The sequence below is a fragment of the Actinia tenebrosa genome, unplaced genomic scaffold (assembly GCF_029948245.1).
Source record: "Actinia tenebrosa isolate PJP-AT-01 unplaced genomic scaffold, QUT_ActTen_1.0 PGA_scaffold2__45_contigs__length_23673736, whole genome shotgun sequence".
NCBI lineage: Eukaryota > Metazoa > Cnidaria > Anthozoa > Actiniaria > Actiniidae > Actinia > Actinia tenebrosa.
Window position 1 is genome coordinate 19047414 of NW_028292579.1, and position 22911 is coordinate 19070324.

The 22911-nt window shown below is 38.5% G+C and overlaps 2 protein-coding genes and 1 pseudogene across 2 annotated transcripts; all 3 read right to left on the reverse strand.

Moving 5' to 3' along the window:
* Positions 1 to 6059: 6059 nt before the first annotated feature.
* LOC148909509 (CD209 antigen-like protein C) lies at positions 6060 to 6523 on the reverse strand. The gene has a single exon (XM_089033564.1). It carries the CDS (start codon positions 6486 to 6488, stop codon positions 6120 to 6122), a length of 369 nt encoding a protein of 122 aa, XP_088889690.1. The 5' UTR covers positions 6489 to 6523; the 3' UTR covers positions 6060 to 6119.
* A 10039-nt stretch (positions 6524 to 16562) lies between these two features.
* LOC116309118 (uncharacterized) lies at positions 16563 to 17565 on the reverse strand. The gene is made up of 2 exons (XM_031719683.2): positions 17257 to 17565; positions 16563 to 17143 (listed from the first exon to the last, which is right to left on the reverse strand). The coding sequence occupies exons 1-2, from the start codon at positions 17539 to 17541 to the stop codon at positions 16571 to 16573; spliced, it is 858 nt and encodes a 285-aa protein (XP_031575543.2). The 5' UTR covers positions 17542 to 17565; the 3' UTR covers positions 16563 to 16570.
* LOC148909510 (uncharacterized) lies at positions 17544 to 19704 on the reverse strand (annotated as a pseudogene).
* Between the last annotated feature and the right edge of the window lie 3207 nt (positions 19705 to 22911).

Sequence of the window (22911 nt, forward strand, 5' to 3'; positions counted from 1 at the left end):
TTTATAGGTTTTTTAATGGGTTTAAATATCGACTCTACTATGCAAAGTGGTTCTCAGTAAGGTGGTTCTCAAAACTGCGCAAGCTCCCCGCGTTATAACTCAGGGTTTTTCCTTTTTTTGAAAAGGCAAACCAAGCTCTGAACCAGGATTAACCGGTAACGTCTATAAAATCCCCAAACTTTGCTGTCCTCAAAATTAGGTAGTCACGCAAATCTTGACCTCTTGGGTCACATATTTCTTGTTTGTCATTGGTAGTTGTTAAAAGCAAATATTTTGAGTTTTGGCTTGATAATAGAAAACGAAAGGAGCATCTTATCAGATATTTCCATAAACTTTACACCAACAATTAAAAGCAAAAATAGACTATGTGAAAAGCGATCGAATTAGAAGTGTGTTGAGAATGATTCGAAATTCAAAAAAGGTTTTGTAGTGTCCACACAGCGTGAGCAATGCAGAGTAAAATATTTCAATCTATGGCATAGCTAGGCTCTTTCCAGTCGCACCCAATACGAAAAGATACTAGATCTCTCGTATACATTAAGACATGAAATTAAAATGTGGTTCCAATAAAACTGAATAAAAGGTTTGAGACTGGTGATGAAGATGAAGATGGAGACACGTGTTGGAATCTCCTAAACCGGCGATTATTCATTCCATGTAGTTGGTGGACATGATTTTTAGAGAGCTGACTCTATTGGAATTTCTACTTTCCTTATAATTTAGGTATAGACCCGCAAAATCAAGAATAAAACATCGTTTTGATTATACTTACATCAAATCGGTTCTTCTCTAAGTTACTAAATATAACTTCTTTGACCTTCTTGGTATTTAAGCCCAACTGATACGTTGCCGCTGCATAAAAGCAGTTCCTATCAACCTTGGAGTCGTAGGTAACGGTAAACCCCGCACTTTCGAGTCGTTTACTCAGGATTTCCATACTAACACAGAAAACTACTAAGAAATAGTGAAACAAGCTTTCTCGCAACGACAAAAAACATAGAACGAGGAGAAACGCGATGCCGAAAACGCGAATTTGCTGTCCATCAACTTCACACGTTTGCAGCGGCTTGTCGCTCCAGTTTCTAGGTAACATCTCGATAAAGTCCATTGAAGACTCCTCGTTGAAGCGAGACAAGGTAGAAGACTAGTTGTTGTTGTTTTTTTCTTTTTCTTTTTCTTTTTTTCCGCCAAATTTATGTTTGAACAGCAAGGCCAATATAAATGAAATGTAAGAAAGTGCTAAAAGGTTTTCCAGGCCACCAATTTTGGTGTATTTTTATAACACTGTCACGCAAATCAGACACAGACTACCTTGCACAACCCACAATTACACCGAATTTATAGGAACAAAGCCACACGATTTCGTTTTGGAAGTATAGTGATAAATTTAAATTTATAAATGATAAATTTGGAAAAAAATTGGAACCCACGACTTCGTACCCACGACCCACGACTTTGTACCCACGACCCACGACTTCGTACCCACGACCCACGACCCACGACCATTAGGCAAACTCCCTTCAACTAGAAGGTGTCAGAGTGTGCGTCCCAACAGATGCCTAGAGTGCGTTGAATAGGTTACTGATCTAAGTCCAAATCTAGTCGAAGGGTTAGCTCTGCTTTCTCGTGGGAATAACAAACGCCAGAATTTTTCGACGGTTGCTGGCAAATTTCGTGAGACGAAATTTGAACACGATCCCAACCTTATTTGGCTTATTAGCCGGATTCAAGACCGGGTGGTGTGGGAGATGCCACGTCACGTTACTGCATTGGGCAGCTTCATCATCTGTCAACCTTCTGGCGTAGCCTTTCGCCAATTATTCTTCCATCGTGGCTCTGTATCTCGACTCCAGTGCGGGATCACGGCAAAGTCGTTTCTTTAGGTGAATTGTATGTTATATTATGGTAGTGAAATGCTCTCATCCTTCCACAGAAAGCTCATCTGGTAACGGTCCGGCTCCGTTCTTTGTGAAGGTGTCGATTCGTTTCAGTGCTTGCTGATACTCCACGAAGCAAGACCATTATCCGTCACGGATAATGGTCTTGCTTCAAAGTTATAGGTACCGTATGATTCTACGTTCGAGAATTCTTGTAGCTGACGAAAGAGCTGGAGGTCTTCACCGACAACAAAGTCCAAGTTTGCAAGTTGTTTCACCGATTCTTTGGCAGCACCGCCAAAAATACTCCATCGTAGACAGGTCCTTATGGCAATTTGGCTTTCCTCTCTTTACCTCGAGTGGAACAAAAGCTTGACTAACGTTGGTAACGATTATTATTATATAGATATCGATGAAATACCAGGTTTTCTCTAGTGTCGAAAACTTGATATCTTTCACCAGTGGAAGATATCATATCTTTCACACGTGAAGATATCGCTGTTGAATCGGCTTGCTATTTTAATAAAGAATTTTTGAGCTTTTGTTTTATTTAAGTTTCATCGATATCTATGTAATAAACAGAACATTACATGGCCTCTTGGAGATACGTCTCCGCGCGCCCATGTAATATCCTCTATATACTGATGCTTTCTTCCTTTTCAACGTCAGGGAAGGGAGCATATTTGTAAATATGGCCACTGTTTCACATGGTTAACGATCTTTAGGTGTTTGGGTGTTATTGTAAGCTCTTTCACCGCCCCGGCACTTTCTTGTTTTGTTCTTCGCCGGGTGCTAGCTTGAAGCTCACCTTCTCCGCATGGTTAGACACGTCCTTATCACTAACGGTGTTAAAGTAGAGCGTTCCAGAACTTCCTTTATTGTTTAGCTCCTTGACCAATGCAGGGTCCATAAGGGTGACGTCAGAGTCAGAGTCTAACAAATAGTACGTGGTTATCGGATTAGAGCCTTCATGGATTATCGACAAAACCCATGGGTCCTTTGTTATAAATTGACAATGGGTCAGAAAAAACTTTAACCTCCTTACTATGGGGATATGAGTTATATTTTTGTAACATAATGTGATAAAACATACCTGTATATGGAGATGTGGAGGAAGTTGCTGTTGTGGGAGCTGGGGGTGGCTTTGAAAAGCTCCTCTTGGTTGAAAGCCCCTGCCCCTGCCCCTGGGTCTGTAGGTTCTTTATATTTGCTAGGTGTGAAATCCTATCTGGAATCCCCTGCCACGATAAGACATGCCCCCTCGACCTTGAGGGGGCTTCTTCTGAAAAGGGTGCTGGCCCACTTGTGCTGCTTCGGCCAAGGTTTTTTTAGTTTCTGCTCTAGTTTTGAGAGTTATCCTCCTTAGATAGAGATGCTAAAGTAAGGTTCAGTTTTGTTAAAACTTGCTGGCATCGGCTTACAGATAACCATGCTGAGGCATTTCCAACTCAGCTGAATACCTTTCACCTGGTAGCATTGAGCAGAGATTGAGCTTGTTCAAGATTCAAAGTGACAAAACCCTCTTTCTTAGCATGCTCAACTGCACCAGTAAGAACTCAAACATGGTCCCAAGGGGCCCCAAGGCGTCCAGGATTTTATCTTGCTCGGCCTTTAATTCACTTATCAGGCTTCTGAACTCCTATGATGAGAGCTGCCAAGTAAGAGTTAAGAGACGGTGTATAAGCAGCTGCCACATCAGGTCTAGGAAACTCTTTAGTGATAGACCTTCTGGTAAACTTTGATAAGACCTTTCTGGTTAAGTTCAATAAAGGCATCAAGTTCTGCCGAGGCCTTCCATCTGAAGCAAGGGCGGATCCGGGGGGGGGGGGGGGGTGGGGAGGGGGGGGCAAAGGGGGCTGAAGTCGCTCTTCAGCAGAAAAAAACAAACAAACAAAACTGAAGAATTAAATGCTTTTTTTTTTTTTAATTGTTTTCCGTTTTGTGTTGACGGAAGAAACTCAATTAGCCCCCCCCCCCCCTTATTAACTCAATTAGCCCCTCCCCCCCTTATTAACTCAATTAGCCCCCCCCCCCCCCCCTTAAATTTTGGCTGGATCCGTCCTTGTGGAGGCCGACGTACTGATCTTCTTCAGGATCGATCTCAGTTGGGTCTGCACGATCGTCCTCATTGTCATCAAAACGGCCTCTTTTAGAGTAAGACTCGCTTATTTCGATAGTCTCGTTTTGATGCTACGCTCGTCACAATACCGCTGGTTTGTTGGGGTGGCGTGCTCAACCACGATAAGAGCTATTGCTTCATCATCGGATGAGCGTTTCCTGCTAGCTGTGTCATAAGACCGTCCAGCTGCACTGTTCTGTACTGAGTTTGAGCTTACATTGCTTCCCATGGCTTTAATCGCCGAAGTTACAGCGGGAATAAGGGCCGCTGAAAGATTTATTGCTTTCGGATCGGCAAAAATCGCCGGAACCGAAGTGGGAGAAGAAAGCGTAGTTTTACCTTGATAATCTTGGGATTTTCAGCCATAATTCCTCCTCTTGCAATGCTGCAGCGAAAATAAAAATGGCGGCGATGATGGAAGACCGCGGGGGTTTGTGGGTACAGCTACCGCTGACCACCGGTTATATCGTTTGTGTTTCTTTCGTACTTTTTCTTTGTAAAGTTCTGTTGGAGTTGATAATAAAGGTGGCAAAACACTGTATGGAGTCGAAATTTCTGAAGCATAATTGTGCTCTTTTTGCGCGAGAGCTTTTATTTTGACTCACTAAATATGCAGAAAGCATTGTTTGGTGATTGCGTGACTAAAGACTTCTCGAAATCAATTCCCTTGAAACATCATTGCTTTTCAAATCTAGTCTATACAAATAAAAGAAAACATACCGTTGGCGTGTTTGCAACCATAGTTTCTGCCGCAGCGGAGCGAGCCTGAGGGAGCGGAGCAAGGCAGCGATCCTATTGCAGTCAATAGCTAGCTAAAATCGAGCTTTGATTAGGACCACAATGCTTAGCGAGGGTGGAAAAAACAATAGATTTCTTTGTTCTTTCTATCCCACAATGCAAAATTCTTTCCTACCACAATGCCTTGCGCGTCTGCACTATAAAAACTTCGCATTCACGTGGAACGGTCGGTCATTAGGAGGCAAGCAAGTCACATTTGGCGATTTCAAATTCATAAAGGAAAGATTCAAACCTAAAGCAGGAACGTATTACACGAAATTGTATATATTGTATATTGTCGGAAAAGTCACAGTTGGCGCGAGAAAAGAACGTACCGTTGTTTCTTCCGGTTCCGTCCATACCCTTGTGGTGTTGGAATTTTATGTATAATCCTTGGCAAGAAAAAGAGCCGAGATATACATTATTATGCCATTTTAACATGCAGAGAAGCCTTTCGTGAGCAATTTTAAAAGTGGTTCTCTCAAAAGATTTAATACGGTGGAGGGGCTCCTGTTGAAACTACCATGCCATAACCTAGCTGCTCCGTTTTGATATTGTTCATTAAACAATTTTGTTTCTTGTGAATAGTTTCTGAACTAGATTTTTCTTTAAGGAGCCAGCTTGTTGCAAGACAAATTCCTTTTTCCCCTTTCTTTCTCCTTCATTAAAGAATAATGTTGGTCGGTGCAACATGGCCCCACAACACAATCTGCACGCTGGAATGCTGTCACTTTTGAACGTTCGATTTGAGCCCACAATGTGCGCGCGCTCAAAAACCGCTGAAAAATCTACACGATTTTATTGAGGAACCATACGCGTTTTGAGCTTCAACAGGGCAAAACCCTAAATTTTGCACGGGACTTAGAAGGCTATTTGGATCAACAGTACACGGACCAAGCGAAAGTAAGCAATTTTCAGCCATCCTTTGGCAGCGAAAATGTACATGTGACTTTTTCGCGCCAGTTTTATGCAAATTAAATTTGATTTACTGCACGCTGGACAAGTTGAGGTCGACTACTCGCGACTTGTCGATCGCTTCGCCGAAAAAAGCCTAATCTTTTCGGCGTACTTGAATCGTGGCAATTCTACGCGAGTTTCTTCCTTGATGAATGCTACGTTAGCAAAAAAAAAGAAAGAAAAGAAATGAAAAAAGAATTTGGTAACCCACATGTATTGTTATCTAATTTTTTGTACAAGAATATGTTGGGGTATGTTTGTGCCAAGTTTAAAAAAATTCTGATTGCAACTTCATTTGCCTTCAAACGTCTTTTAATAAAACCAAAACAATCAAAAAGAAAAAAAAAAACGATAAAAGTTCATTTGCTTAGGAAGTTTAAAACTTATCTTCATTTTTTACAAACGTTATGTCCTTTATACGTGCAACTATTATCATTGTAACGACCTTTATACTCAAAATTAGAATACATGGCTCCACAGTTTTCACTTCGACCTCCGTTTGTTTCCCCGCTAGCCCAATTCACGTATGTGGCATCGGTACCATCGAGATACTTCCACGAGCCTTCGCTTGCAATATCACTTATGCCGATGAAGTACTGGTCATGTGCTGCAGTACCATTGATGAGGTGAACCTTAACAAACAACCATTCATCTTTGGTACGGATATCCACCAAACGACCACCTATAAGGCGGCATGCTTCAACTGCTTGGTTCCAGGTAAGTTGGGCAGTATGATTGAAGCAATACCAAGTAGACATATTAACACGTTCAATCCAACCTCCTTCGCAAACTGTTCAATAATAATAATGATGATAATATTAATAATAATAATAAATAATGATAATAATACTTAATAATAATAATAAAGAAAGTAATTGGACAGTTACCTATATTGGATTAATGAGAAGCTGTATGATAATAATAATAATATATATATTTTAATTTAATTTATTAATAAAAATCTACATTAATTTCTCACTAAGAAAAAAAAATTGTAAATAATAATAATAAATAATAATTATAATAACTTTATATTTAGGTGTCAAGTTAAGAAAAATAGCCGAATGAAAAGTCTACTAATTGGGGACACTATTTACAACTTAAAGATAAATATATGAATAAATAAATAATAAATAAATAATAAATACTTAGTACGTAGATGGATATGTAGATGGATATGTAGATGGTATGTACATGCATATGTACATGCATATGTACATGTATACGTACATGTATACGTACATGTATACGTACACGTATACGTACATGTATACGTACATGTATACGTACATGTATACGTACATGTATACGTACATGTATACGTACATGTATACGTACATGTATACGTACATGTATACGTACATGTATACGTACATGTATACGTACACGTATACGTACATGTATACGTACATGTATACGTACACGTATACGTATACGTACATGTATACGTACATGTATACGTACATGTATACGTGCATGTATACGTACATGTATACGTACATGTATACGTACATGTATACGTACATGTCTATGCCCATGCCTATGTGCATGTGCATGTGCATGTGTATATGTATATATGGCTAAGATTAAAGAATAAAATTATATAATACAATAATAAAATTCTAATGGTGATTCTAATTGCATAATAAAATATTGAAATAGATATACATAATCACACACTAATTTGAACAAAGGACGCAATTATAATTACATTTACTTCTAAAAGCTCAGATAAATCTATTTTCCTTAAGGCGCTGAAATACGAGACACAAAAACGTTCAACTTGTCGCGCAACATTGTTGCATCGCAAGTTCGAAAACAATGTTGCTCGTCTTACACCCTATCTATCCAACTTGTCACGCAACAAAATCTAATGTTGCAAGCTGGGACTATCACGGTGGTATTCTGCAAGATGATTGGCTACGAGCTACATAATTCAAGATGGCGGCCGCTTCTGCACATAAAATGTTGCGTGACAAGTTCGAAGAGTGCTGAAAAACGAGCAACAAATCGCAAATTTGTTGCAGAAAGTTGATCTACGTTCTACTTTTCGCAACAAGTTTTCCTAACTTGCAACAAAAGATTTTGTTGCGTGACAAGTTAGGATAGATAGGGTGTAAAAAGCAACATTGTTTTCGAACTTGCACCGCAACAAGTTGGACGCTTTTTTTTTGTCTCGTATTTCAGCGCCTTTGTACCTTTCCTGGAATTGCCTAAAGTGGTTATTGACTTAATGTTGATATTTAATTTTGACCATACCACGGGCCCTAAATAACTTATACTATGTTTACCATAAGTAACTGAGTTGAAACCAGGAATTACGAATTCTGCTTTTCTTAAATTATACCTGCTATTTTTAACTTGGAATGAATCCTGAATATATTTCGGACACAATTGGTTCTCGACTTTGAACATGAGTATGGCTAGGTCCTATAATCTCCTATTATATAGCGTTGGTAGACTAGCTCGTTTCAATAAAGTATTACAGTCTGATGACATATAACAAAAAACAGCAGGCAGTGCTTGTTCTTGTATTCTCTCTAATTTCCTACAGTGAGTCTGACGCACGGCAAAAATGCCATATCAAATGACAGTAAGTCAAGTGCGGCATTATAGCAGATTTATACATCTGTAATTTAGCATACATAGTTCTCATATTTCGTAATCTCATTGATACTCCTCCTACCCTATTATACTCTTACAAACATTACTTATATGCGTACCAAAGTTAAGCTTGTCATCTATTGTAACTCTTAATATCTTAAGTTCATTTAAGATCTTTACTTTTTTGTCCATAGTTGTCAGCTCAATATCTTTATCTTTGTTTTTTGGTCCAAAGGTGATGGCCTTATATTATCAAAGTTTCCACACAATAAGTTATCTTTGTATCAATGTTCGATACTCTTTCCATTTGAGAGGAAGCTGTCCTAGCAGCAAAAAACGAACGGTTTTCAATGAACTTCATGGGCAATAGCTTGTCTTGGTTATAAACTATTCATGATGCATCTACTAGAGCAGTATTTTCTGCACGAACAAGCGTGTGTTTTTCAATAACTAATTCGGATGGGCTGCCTGTGGAAATAAGTATTGGCCATGGGCTTTCTGTGTTTTTCAATAACTAAATCGGTTATGGGCTTCCTGTAGATTTGTTCATTCATAAAATTGTTTTGATGCCGTGCCTTATTTATCACGTGACAAAAAATGATTGAAGGAAAAGAGATATGACAGCATTAATGAGCTTGAATGCCAGGGAATTTTAGAATCATTGTACTACGGTTCAGTATGAAATAAAATGATCGCTGTTCACATAATAAAGAACAAGATAACAGAACTAATCATTTACAGCTGATTTTTACATAATTAGCAAGAACTTAGTAGGTCTTATTGTTTATCGTTTATGAGTCATTCTTGTATTTCTTGAGTTTGATGAGGGATATCTTTAGAGTTTGGAAGATTTACGCTTGGTTGATTGCTGATCTTGGTGTTTGTTTTTAAAAGAATTATGGAAGGATGTTATCAAGAATTTGCTCAACACATAAGATTGTTTAAAAAAAAAGAAAATTATTTTCATTATTCTTTTGAATTTATTGACGGTAGCGTGATAGCCTCGAGATCCTAACTGGAATAACGTAGCCATTGCGTTTCTCAAAAGTAAATTTTTTTGATAGGACTTGCTTGCTTGGTTGGTGGAGTTTTGGAGTAAAAAATTCAAAATCCCCACGCTCTTTAAATTGGATTAGTAAACAAAAGTAATGCCCAAACTTACCTAACAATAAACTCATCACGTCACTCGGTCGTCATTGCAACCTCAAACAATACCGACTCGTCATTTTATGCTAATATTTGATGAATAATTTATGTGCCCGTCCCTGCCCGTCTCTTTGCGCGTCCAAAATCCGGCCCGTGCTGCGCATACACCACTACTCACAAAGGAACATGAGGTACATAGCCAATATTTATTTTAAGATTCTATTTGATTTAAGAAGCAAAATAAATAATTTGCTACGCACATTCCAGGGTTTGATCTTTGCCGTTCGAAGCGTCACTGATCTCCTTTAATTTTCCTTCAAAAAGTGGCGATTCACTAAAAAAATATCGGCTGTTGAAAATCCGCATATTCACTTCACAATGTTTAACGTTACTCCCAGAAATCACGTTAACGAGGCCTGAGTTCACCCTGTAGTCAGGGTCTAGTTTTGTTTTAGTCTGGAAGCGCATTCTGAATCGATTTTCTGAAGTTACTTAAATTACAAAACACGACTTCGACGGACTTCTATTTGCTGAGTCTTCTGAAAAACAAATTCTGAATTTTGTTTTTAATTTAAAAGTTGGGCCGAGTGTCTTATTACTGGGATACCAGGGATATCACAGTCGTAAAATGCCTTTGTGTGTGTGTGTGTGTGTGTGTGTGTGTGTGTGTGTGTGTGTGTGTGTGTGTTTCCTCCGCGACAAAATGACAAAGCTGCGCAATAGTTACTCAGGGGTCTTCAGGAACTTACCCAAGAGACCTTTGCGGGCATCTGCTATAGGGTTCCCGTCTATAGTAACCTATGTGCGAGTCACGTGACTCTGGAGCGTGGGACTCGAGAGCAGCCATGTTTGTTTGACAGTGTTGAGCATGTTCAAGAATAAAGTACTAGATTATACTGTAGTCTACTTCATTACAATAGTCCAATCAATTATCATGTACCAGATGTCAATCAATGCCACTATGTTGTCAAGTGATTATGAGAGGGCGGAGGTAGCAGATCACGTGGCAGAGGTTTATGTCTACGCATGTTCTATTTCGTTGACCGCCGTAATTCAAGACAGCCGAACTAGAAATAGTACCCTAGTAAATGCGGTTGAGGGCTAAAATTCGACTCAGAGATAAGGTGAGACAGGTGTGACGTCATTACCACATGATATGTGATCCGATCTCCTCTAAAAAATATTAAATTGCACTTTAGTCTATATGTAACATATGCATCCTAGTCAATATGAAATCGAAATCAATCTTTTAAGGCATGGGAGGTTCAAAAATTTTGGGTCGAGTCACCTTAACAGAATTTATGACAATGTTTGAAAGCTCCTGCTTGGATCGTAGCGCCGCTAAACAACACAATCGGTTGTTAATTTGGTGCAGTAGAGGTTACACGGGCTTTTAACTGTAGATTCCTCTGGAGCATCCTTCGTTGTTGGTTTAAAGAAATAGCTCTGTAGTCATTCTGTCATTGTTAGTCATCAACTGACGATGGGCTTTTGCCCATGAATGTCCTTAATGCATTGTTATTCGCTCTACAGAATTACCATTCTGTAACAACGAATTAACATAAATTACCAAAAAAGGTAAATCAGACCCAGGCCTGCGCGGTAGTTTTTTACTTTCGAGTTTTGTTTTACACGTGCAAAATCATCCGTAGTATTTTTCGTTTATTTTTTCGTATCATAGATTTATGTAGGACTTTTAACCGTCAGGTATGTAACTAGTGCATTATTTTCCTTATATTCATATTAGTTTGTAATATTTTGTTTGTTTTTGTTTAGAAACCTCACTCGACTCACTCGACTCACCCGATTCATTCGATCAAATTACCCAACTCACCTTACTGTGAACTTATTCTTCTTATTGTACTTCGACTGATTCAAGTTAAATACAGAAATAGTTTCCACAACCCAGTGAGCGTTTCAACGTTTTTTAGTGCCTACACATTCATAGCTAAGTCAATACTATTTACTTTTTCTTAACTTTGTTCTTCCTTAGTTTCGGTTTTATGATTTGTTTTCTACAGAGCTTGATTTTCGCTATTTTGTTTCCTCCAAAATTGTCCAAACGCATGTCATTCCAGAGTGACTATCTCAAAAACAATCACGGGACACCCAATTTTACTTTGCATTTTCGAAATCTCAGGTTAAAAAAGTTTCAATTTTCATTTTTCTGTTTATTATTTACCACAGTAGTAGTAGTATCCACCTTAATGCGTTGTCATTCGCTCTATAGATTTATCATTCATAGCTAAGTCAATACTATCATTACTTTTTCTAAACTTTGTCTGGATCTTATTATCCTGAAGTTTGTTTAGTTTATTTGTCTTTCACCAGTTATTCACATATTCTAAATCGTAGTTTAATTTTTCCTCGACACCCTGATCAAGGGCATTAGGACACCGAATGTGGTTGGATTTCTATAGGGTTTTTTTTTTTTCCTTTCGATTATTGGAATTAAATAAACGTTATACTTGTTTACTTATCTTGTGTCCGTGTTCCTTCGCTGTTGTAATGCAGCCGTTTTCATTCCAAAGGTCAAACGGTTTGAATAGCCGATGAGCGTTACTTCTTTAACGGCCGTTCCGTACTTGACTCTATTTGTACTATACCAACAACAACTCGACCGCGCGATGCTCCTTACGTCAGTAATATTCAACCGTCCAGAGTTAAGAGGCTGTCTCTGTAAGAACCTCATAACCATTTTGGGTGAAAAAACAGATTTCTTTCAAACTTTGTGTGTGAGTGTGCCCTTCCAAGGTTATTTCCAAAACACATGTTGTTTTGTGTCTCGGCGCTTTTTTGCAAAGTTTCAGGGGGGGTCCCCTTGGGGGCCAAATTTGTCATTTTGACTACTTCTCATTCATGAAATTTGGGCGATGTTTAAAAATTCGTAATTCCATAACAAATCATCACAACACTAAATCCTTCCATATTATAGTAGACATATATCTTATGCAAAGATGAGTAGCCTTAAAGTTAAATATGAACTTATTCATATCTAGATATTTTAATTTTACCGACCATCGATAATCGACTTTGGCCAGTTGGCTAAAATATGGCTTAGGAAAAAAAAATCAAAACTCAAAAGTTATTAGTCTTCGTAGGACTATAATATTTGAGTACTGCAGAGATAAAAGGTAGTTCTTACAGAAATTAAAATAATATTTTGCGGCCAGCAGGTTTTGAGAAGTGAACAGGTCGACAAACTTTCAGTATTTTTGAGATTTAATGTATTACGTCAAAAAGGTGCAAATAGTTTTGAATGCGATTTATCTTTAAATGTTTATAAATTCACTGTTTAAACTGGCCTAATATATTTTAAAAACATCTTAACCACACAAATTGTAAAAAAACGGTTTTAGAAAACAGTATTGGAATCGAAAGACTGATAGAGTGCAAATAATATACCCGTGAAATAGTTAGGATTAAATAGGAGATAGTTAGCGCTTAATTAGACAACACATAGGAATTCAGTGATGCATGACAAGGGCACGGGCGTTTACTAGAGTAACAACTCATTACGCAAATGAACGTTTTTTCTAACAGTTTATTGAATTGAGCTAAGAATCAAGACACGAGAAGCACATTTAATTCTGCAGTAAATCATGACACAAAAAACCCAGTACGCAAATGAACGTGTTATCTACCATTTTTATTTGTTTTATCACGCTAAAGATCAAGACAATACGCATTTATAAACTAAAACAAATCAAGACTCAAACAACTATAGCTAAAAAAGACCCAGTACGCAAATAAACGTGTTTTCTACCATTTTTATTTGTTTAGTATCTTGCTAAAAATCAAGACAATACGCATTTATAAACTAAAACAAATCAAGACTCAAACAACTATAGCTAAAAAAGACCCAGTACGCAAATAAACGTGTTTTCTACCATTTTTATTTGTTTAGTATCTTGCTAAAAATCAAGACAATACGCACTTATAAACTAAAACAAATCAAGACTCAAACAATTATAGCTAAAAAAGACCCAGTACGCAAATAAACGTGTTTTCTACCATTTTTATTTGTTTAGTATCTTGCTAAAAATCAAGACAATACGCATTTATAAACTAAAACAAATCAAGACTCAAACAATTATAGCTAAAAAAGACCCAGTACGCAAATAAACGTGTTTTCTACCATTTTTATTTGTTTAGTATCTTGCTAAAAATCAAGACAATACGCACTTATAAACTAAAACAAATCAAGACTCAAACAATTATAGCTAAAAAAGACCCAGTACGCAAATGAACGTGTTTTCTACCATTTTTATCTTTATATTTTTTTATAATTAAAATTTGTAGAACATCAAAATCGTTATTGATTAGATAATTTAAAAAGCAAGTTAAATATAAATTCGCCAAGATCTTCACCATAAAATCTTCTTACTTGTTCCTTGGAAATGGCGAGAAAGGCATAAATTACTCCAATGTGCATGTTGTGTTCCAGTACTCCAGGTGTCTTCTGCGTATTGGCTTTAGCCAGTCCAAAAACCATTTCGCTTGAACCGTATTAGCCCTATTTGTTTGAGCTTCGTAGAACGCCACTTTTGCTTCTGCCCGCAGTGTGGACAATTAATGAAGAAAAACTATCGTCGTTTGTAATTTAGCTTTAAGAACGAAAAAGCAATGACTTAGAGCGACTGTCTGTAAAAATCGACCAAAATCGACTTTTCGTGGCACAAGTCAAAAAATCGATTTCGCTCATATTTTATCCATAGGTAGGCTATAGTGTGAAATGAAACGTGCTGTAGTTAGTTTTTTAAAATATTGCTTTGTTTGGCGAGAATTTGAGAAAAACGATTTTGACCGGAAACGGCACTGAAATCGCCTTTCGCAAAGGTCAAAACTATCAGATTCTAATGAGCCTCGCGCTGGAAAACTACGGCTCTGAACATCGTTGAAACACTATATTTTCTTTTTTACTATATCTCTTCTTAGTTTGGCATTGAAATACTTCCATAATTTTATTTATTTTCGTCTGGAGAAAATTACAAATTTAGCTATAATCGCCAAATTGCTTGTAAACAAATCATAGGGTCTGAAAATCGCTTACGTTTTATATGTGCTCTTCCTCCAAATTGCTCAAAAACTGTCTTGTAGGCTTTATGAGACAATAATCTTCCAAAATATGCAGAAAAATCGCTGGGCAATTTATTTTGACTGAGCCGCTGGGGAGCTTTCTGATCAGCTATTTAGCAATTTTTTGGCTCGTGGTATATTGCGTGACATGATAGAAATTCGCCACGATATTTCAAAAATCTTTAAAGATCGTCTTAAAAAATAGTGAAATCGATGAATATTAAGTATTTCTTTTATTTATAGAACTTCGAGTTATTATTTGGAAGATTTCTGAACTGTTTGTTTACCTCCAAGATCATGAAGCTTGAATCTTGCGTTACACTAAATTGTTGTGAAGGCGGCACAGAGTCCCGGTAAACACTGAATTAATTTATCTTTTTTTGTCCGCAATAAAATTGCCTCACGCAGAAGTAGATACTTTCATAACAACAAGCAGACCGTCCTTTCCTTTTTTCCTCGATACTCGCCTGCTTTTTTTTCTACTTCTTGATTTAAACTTAATCCAGTCATGCCACTGAAAGCTCAAGAGATCCGCGACAACACAGGTAGCCCACGCTGTTTGAGTATGCTTAATTAGTAGAACTGATGTGTAAATGATAAAAAACAAAACAAAACACACTCGTCATACTCATAGTTAGGTTTATAAGCTATTCAATTCATCTAATTAGCTTTGCTTGATAACAGGTACACGATTCTACCAACTGCTGCAACTTGTCGACATACGGTTTCTTTCGCTTGGCTTTGATTTCAGAAACATCAAAGTCGAAGTAAAAGCACGCATCTCGTAATGCAGAAACGCTGAACTTAGCACTGAGTTTCCCATTGGAAAGGAGTTCGCAAATATTATGTGTGTCATACATGATAGGATGACTGAGGCCTATTTCCTTTGTTACTAGTATTCTCAACTCTTCCAATGTCTTTTCCTGTCTAGCACTGCATACACCTTCATCCTCGTCGCCATCATCATCATCTTCTTCTTCTTCTTCTGCAGCTTCTTCTGCAATCAAACCAACGTTGCTTTTTGAAGCAATTCTTGAACAAGCGATTACCATCAGCATCTTTTGCGCGCCTCGTCTCCTTAGCAACAGTAGACGGGTCTTGTTTTCTTCCAGTATCTCTACCAATGCTAAATTTCTTAAGAAGGTAATCTTTTTGGGCGGCCGTGAACTTTCCTCGTCGCGTGGTTTTTAGGGCCAAACCCTTCGGTAGAGACGGTAGATTGGAGCTGACCTCTTTATCGTACGAAGAACCAACAGCAACTTCTTGTAACCTGGTACTACCTTGTTCGAGCTTATTTGCATAATCAATCATAGTCTTGTCTTGCAGGGTTCCCTGCTCCAGCACCTTCTTATGCCTTCCACATTCAAGGTGATACTGTAAGTTAGAATACCTTTGAAAGGATTTCATGCACCCCTCTTCGGGGCAGCAGAAGAGTTTGTCAAATGAAGGGTTGACTGGGAGCTCACTGTCCGACTCTTCTTCGTCGTTATCTGTTGGTGTGTCACTGACTTTCTTTCCAGACCTCGGCGCTGCGAACTGGATCTTTTGGGCCATACTGCTCTCAATTACCGGAAGAGTCGGTATTTCAGCTTTACAATTTGTGGCAAACCTTTTCCAAGAAATGAGGTTTCCAGATCCGATATTGTACGCTTTCCAAATGCGCAGCTCATTTTCACCGTACTCAATGTTATTGACATAACTGACTCCCGCCCACTTGAAAGTTTTAAGAGCTGATGTATCTGGCAAACCCGAAAGCGTGACACTAACATTTGGAACTCCACCTGAAGATTCAATTGCTCTCTTCATCTGGACAGCAGTTTCAATGTCATTGCCTGCGTTGAGGAATAGACGCATGTGGGATTTTATAGTCGCTGCTTTTCTGTCGCAGGCTCCTTTCCCCCCCTGTGGGTCGGAAAAGTCCATCCTTCGAACATTGACACCAAATTTTCCCCCGACTTTTTGTGCGTTGGCGATGGTCAATGCCGAGTGATAACACCCTGCATTGTCTGATCTAAAATACACTGATTCGAGGTTGGGCATAACGCCTTATTACATCGGCCATGATAACCAAGACTACATCACTTTCTTGGCTACAAGATTGAAAAATGTGAACAATGGTGGTCATCTCGAGCTCGTTGTTTTGCCCACGTCTGAACGCCACAGTGATATGCCAGGGTATCCCACGTTTTCCGTACCAATCCCTTTGGCTTTCACGATACTTTCTGGGTAAATATTTCATCGCCCAGTCTTGGACTAAAAAGACTGATTGATCATCTAATTTATCTATCAAGTCAAGCCTTGCGTCCTCCTGGTTAATGGAACGAAGTAGATGGGACTTCCAAGCAAGAATGCTGTGCTTTGCTTGTTCAATGGTGAAGGTTAAATCGTCTGCTTCATCTTTGGTTCCAGATATCTTGTCAGGTGATTTCTCGATTTCGTTAATGATTGAAGTCAAGAGGTCACAACGTGCACAATGGCCATCATGGATGTGATCACATGCACACTGGTAATCTTTCGCGGTTGGATCGCTTAGAGCGTATTTTCGACAGTGGTCTGGTACATCAGATGACATAGAAATGTGGACCTATCGTCAAGGTCAGAAATATTACGTATTAACACATGAGGTTAATGGACCACTCTACTACCACCCTGCCTCTCCTACCCCACCCATCCCACTTCCTAGTGGTAGGCCATTACCTTATAGTCACTTTTCAGATAACGCTTGCACAACGCCAACTGCTGTTTCTTCTCTTTGGCCCAAGACATACCCATGCCCAGATCTCCTAGCTTTTCAACTGCTTCCATCAAGTCATCAAAGCCTTTCGCACCAGAGGCCGTAATATAATCCAGGCCCTGTAGGGACTTTCGAACCGATGCTGTACAAACTTCTAAAATTCGAAGAAGAGTGCTCCGACTTAGCGGACTAAATTTGGTTTCTGAACAGTACTGCTGATATTGTTTGACAATGCGTTCTGGAACCATCGACCTGATAACATTGGGTACTGTGATTACTTATTAGACGACAGGGTGAGCTTCTTCTCGCCAAAGGGCAAATCCTGGATGATGTGCTGGCTCGTTATGAAGCAAATAAAATGGTCCAATTTTTCTTGAGGAACACGCATTCTCGTATGACACGGTCTTGGAACAGGCACTCCCTTACCATGAATTAGTGAGTGTTTTTTGGCGATTTGATAGCGATATCGACTCAGATCCGGGATCCACATGCAAAGAGTCTTGTAGCTTATTTTCTCAACCATGATAGATAGTATCTGTCTGCGGGTATCCCACTGATCTGCCTCATTATAACACTGGACAAGGCATTCAAGTAGGGCGTTGTCTACACTTTCAGCGTCGTTTGATGATGTCGGTATCTGCTTTTGAATTGCCTTTGAACCAACTAGTGAATGCCACAATTCATCAGAATCATTAGGTGCTATTATGTTTAAAGATGCTGCTACGGCTTGGCTAGCTTTCCTCACGTAATATCGCTTGGTCCGGTCTCCAGCTTCACTCCACGGTTTATCTAAACAGGATCGCACGGGGCTGATATCTCTACTTTTCAAAAACCTATTAAGGTGATACTTGGCGCTATCTTTCTCGCGCACTTTCGAGGTAGAATCATCTGAAATATCTGAATGCAGGGACAAACTTTCCAAACGCACATCGGCTTCAAAGAGACATGATGGTCGCTCGGCTGCTGGAGTGCTAGTTCCCAGGAAATCAGCTGATTTTTTGTCACCATCCTTGATAAAAAAAAGTAAGCTCAACATGAGTCGGCAGACCTGAAGAAAATTTATGTGATAGCTCCACTGATATTTTTTTGGTAATCTATTACGAAGGCTATGTGAAGAAAATGTCATCAATGGTATCCATGCATAATTTCAGATATATTTTTGTAGTTGAAATAGTCAAAGTTTTTTAATTTGACCTTGCGCATACAGTATTTATCCCTAACCATTGCAAATAGGCGGGCCAATCAGAAGCCAGAAAAGGCCTGGTTATATAATTGGCTGTATGGCATTGCGGTCTAAGTATTTTCGTTGGTATGGAATAAGAAGGCTAGTTGCCGCTTACCAAACTCAAGTTGGTTATTCCATCTATCAGACTTTCGATTTCTACAGAATTGGGAAGTTCTCTCGGTTTCCCCGTCTTTACTGGGAGGTTTTCTTTATCTTCTTGTACTTCAAGGGTTTGATGTTTCTCGACCTTGATATAAAAATACACACAAGTTAACTTAAACTTACTGTGAGTCAGCAGACCTGAAGAAAGAAATATGGGATACAAATGCTATCTGAAGAAAATAACATCAAACCTATCCCATTTAATAAGTTCTTTGAATCAGCGGCCTTACATTTATCTATCTCAAACCATTGAAAATTGGCGGGCCAATCAGAATCCAGAAAGGGCGTCGTTATAAAGTTGGTGGTATATTCTACGGTGCATACCCATCAAGCATTGCGGTCTAAGTATTTTGAATGGTGTGGAATAAAGAAAACTAGTTGCTGCTTACCAAACTCAAGTTGTACATTCCGTCAATCAGACTTTCGATTTCCTCTGCTTCCTCCTTGTTTGTTGAGTGTTCTTCATCTTCTTGTACTTCAGTAAAGGTTTGAAGTTTCTCTCTGCACGATCGGCACAACCCTTGACCATAAATAATTTCATCTCAATATTTAAATGTCTTTATTCTCAGGAATGAAAAGTTATCGATTTACTTGATATTACCTGAACCAACTGGAATCAAAATACCCCTTTGCTTTTTACTTGGCGAGAGAGTACTTTTGACATTCCTCGATCCCCCTTTGGTAATTTTGCTTTGCCGGCATGACAAGATAGCATTTGAGGAACGCTACACCTGGTACTACTTCTTTTCCATCCAATTCCAAGAGTGAGGCGATGGAAGGGACAAATGCTCATTGACTCGATGTTTTCCGAGCGTTCAAATATTGATGCACGGGCAAGAATTAAATCAACTTCATTGTCAACATCTTGAAAGCTCCAAAGTGATTTGTGAGAAGAAATATCTTTTGTGCACGTTAACAAAGGAACTATCTCTGTTGAGTGCTTCCTGTCTCTCCGATCGTAGGTACAATGCCCTCCAACAAGCGTGTGCAGTGAACAGTGAACAAATGAACAGTGCGCTTCCATTTTACTACTGATTTATTTTGAGTGTTTCACAGCAATATAGTGATAAAAACAACATTCTCACGGGATTTTTGTGCGTAGTTATAGCACCTTATTAAAATGTACAAACTGCCACTCAGCAATCCCATTTATGAAATTTTGTTCCAAAACAAATAATAGCAAACCTGCATCGAAATCTTTGATATATATTTAATTTGCTCGCTAAAACTAAGTAAGAAAGACTGCAAGCACAAATGTTTTACGACGCGCCTAGAAATTAAAAAATCTTTTGTAACCATTTATGATCAGGAATCGCAGCGAAGTCCCTAGTCATTTCTGTTGACTACAATGTAACGCAAGATTCAAGGTTCATGACCTCGGAGGTAAACAACCAGTCCAAAAATTTTCCAAATAATAGCTTAAAATTCTAGAAATGAAAGAAATACTTAATCTTCATCGATTTCACTATTCTTGAAGTCGATTTTTAGAGATTTCTGAAATAGCTTGTCACGTCACGCAATATACCACGAGCCAAAAAGATTGCTAAATAGCTGATCAAAAAGCTCTCCAGCGGCTCAGTCAAAATAATTTGCCCAGCGATTTCTCTTTATATTGTGGAAGATTATTGTCTTATAAAGCCTACAAGACAGTTTTTGAGCAATTTGGTGGAAGAGCACATATGAAACGTAAGCGATTTTCAGACCCTATGATTTGTTTACAAGCAATTTGACGATTATAGCTTAAATTTGTAATTTTCTCCAGACGAAAATAAATAAAATTATGGAAGTATTTCAATGCCAAACTAAGAAGAGATATAGTAAAAAAGAAAATATAGTGTTTCAACGATGTTCAGAGCCGTAGTTTTCCAGCGCGAGGCTCATTAGAATCTGATAGTTTTGACCTTTGCGAAAGGCGATTTCAGTGCCGTTTCCGGTCAAAATCGTTTTTCTCAAATTCTCGCCAAACAAAGCAATATTTTAAAAAACTAAGTACAGCACGTTTCATTTCACACTATAGGCTACCTATCGACAAAATATGAGCGAAATCGATTTTTTGACTTGTGCCGCCGTTTGGTCGATTTTTACAGAAAGTCGCTCTTAAACACTAGACAATTTGAAGATTATACAGTCGTCAGCTGAATATCAAGTCATAAAACATGAATCAAGCTCCACTTGTTGTTTAACAGATACATGTAAAATTATACGAAGGAAAAGCATGTACAATAAAGTATTGTTTCAGTTTTTGCAGGCGTGCATAAAAATATTTAAAAATGCGCGCCCTTGAGTAGCACACGTGCACTAGTTCACCCGTCACGGCTCGCCTATTTCTTTGACTAATTAGACTTAGGCAACCAATAGCACAAAGTTAGTAATTAGTTAGCTAGCTATCTATTTCACGGGTATATTATTTGCACTCTATCACAACATGCCTTAACTGTAAGGTAAAATGCTGTATACTGTCATAAAATACAACGATAAGTTCACTCGAAATAAATAATTGTAAATTATTTGCACGATGCACAAACATCAATCGATGAACAAATCACAAGTATATTTGTTCATATTTTGCCTACAACCAAAAAGAAATCCAAATAATCCAGATAAACATGCCTTTGAAAACGAGTCATCATCTGCAGTTCGATACAACTGTCATGTTGATACATTTAGGCCCAGAAGTATCCACTTTTAGTCTTCAATTTCGTCCTCAAAGAAGTCTTTGAATATAGTAACATAATAAAACATTATTCTTGTAACTTTATCAAGGATAATAGTTTAAAAAAACTGCCTCGTTATTTTCCTGAGTTCATCTTGTAATTACTCTTTTCTAGTAATCTAGTAGTGAAAGCCGCTGACCAGCAAAATAGATTCAGCTGTCACACGTGGACCACAGGAAGCCCATTCCTTGTTTATTTATTTTTATCTCGAAGCCAGAACTGCCCAATACCATGTCTACGTTTTGGACAGATCCACCAACCAGTGACATTATTGTCATTAACTTAGAATTTTCCTGACCTGGCCAAGTTAAGTTAATACTCTGTCAAGTATTCTCGTGAAAGATGGTACTTTAGAAGATGACCTTGAATATCATCTGTACATTCCCGTAGTTTTACAAGATTTACCTTCCCCCTAAACTCTCCACAATTTTTATCAGCATAAAAACAAACGCTCGGCATAGTAGAGCGATATCACATAAGCAATGTTTAGCATGTGTGAGACACAAAACTAGTACGGCATTTCGTGACTAAGTCTTTATGTAAATATTAGAGTGTGTGACGAAATGTTCATGTAACCAGATAGTAGTTTTGTAACCAGAGATATATAGGGATATATTCTTACACACATGTACTGAGCATAGATCTCAAAGAAAGAAGCAGTAAATATAAGTTCCAGCAAAAACGTGTCAACTATTGGTTCGAACGGGATCAAAAGTACCGTGTGTAACATTTTGGCGACCCTGCCAGGACCGCTAATCGAGGAATTTCTCGTAAAAAGGCGGTTCTCTAGACCTGGAAGACGATTGACCTCGTGGTCAAAGAAGTTGATGTTGTGTTGGACGCACATGGATACGAAATTAGCGTTCCTTTGAATGCTTTCATCGCAAATAAGTCAAGCATTCCCTTCGTATGGTACTGAAGACTTGATGTACGTGGCCTAAGAGGAATTAATGTCCGTTTGGACGCCAGAAAACTTTAGAGAACGTGGTTTTGCAAGATTTGGGGGTGTGGTGTAATAACAGACCAAGCCGGCTACGATGGATTTTGATTTAGAGGCTCAGCAGTTGAGATTGGAGCAAGAAATTTTAAATTTGTCGCTAGAACGCTTGCAGGAGTTAGCAGAGCACCTCAAGGTGCCTTGTGAAGATGAAGGAAAACTAAAGTTATCGAGGAAAATACGGAGGACAGTCGAAGAAGTAATAGAGAGCTCAGAGGACAAACAGTTAGTCATTGAAGACATCGGCAAATTCACCAAGGAGAGCAACACAGCGCAGAAGGATGCTGAATACGACAAAGCGAAGAAAGAACTAGAGAAGATGCAAGAGAACTTCAAGAAGATGATGGAGGATTACCAGAAGCAAATCAACGAAGCAAACGAAAAGTTGGTATCTCTACAACCAGATAACAAATCATCAAAACAGGAAGCAATCGAACCGGTATGTACTCTTAGTGACGTAGGCGTCGTAGATGTACGAAATGCACTCAGGCGCGATTTTCGTATCATTGGTATGATTGGA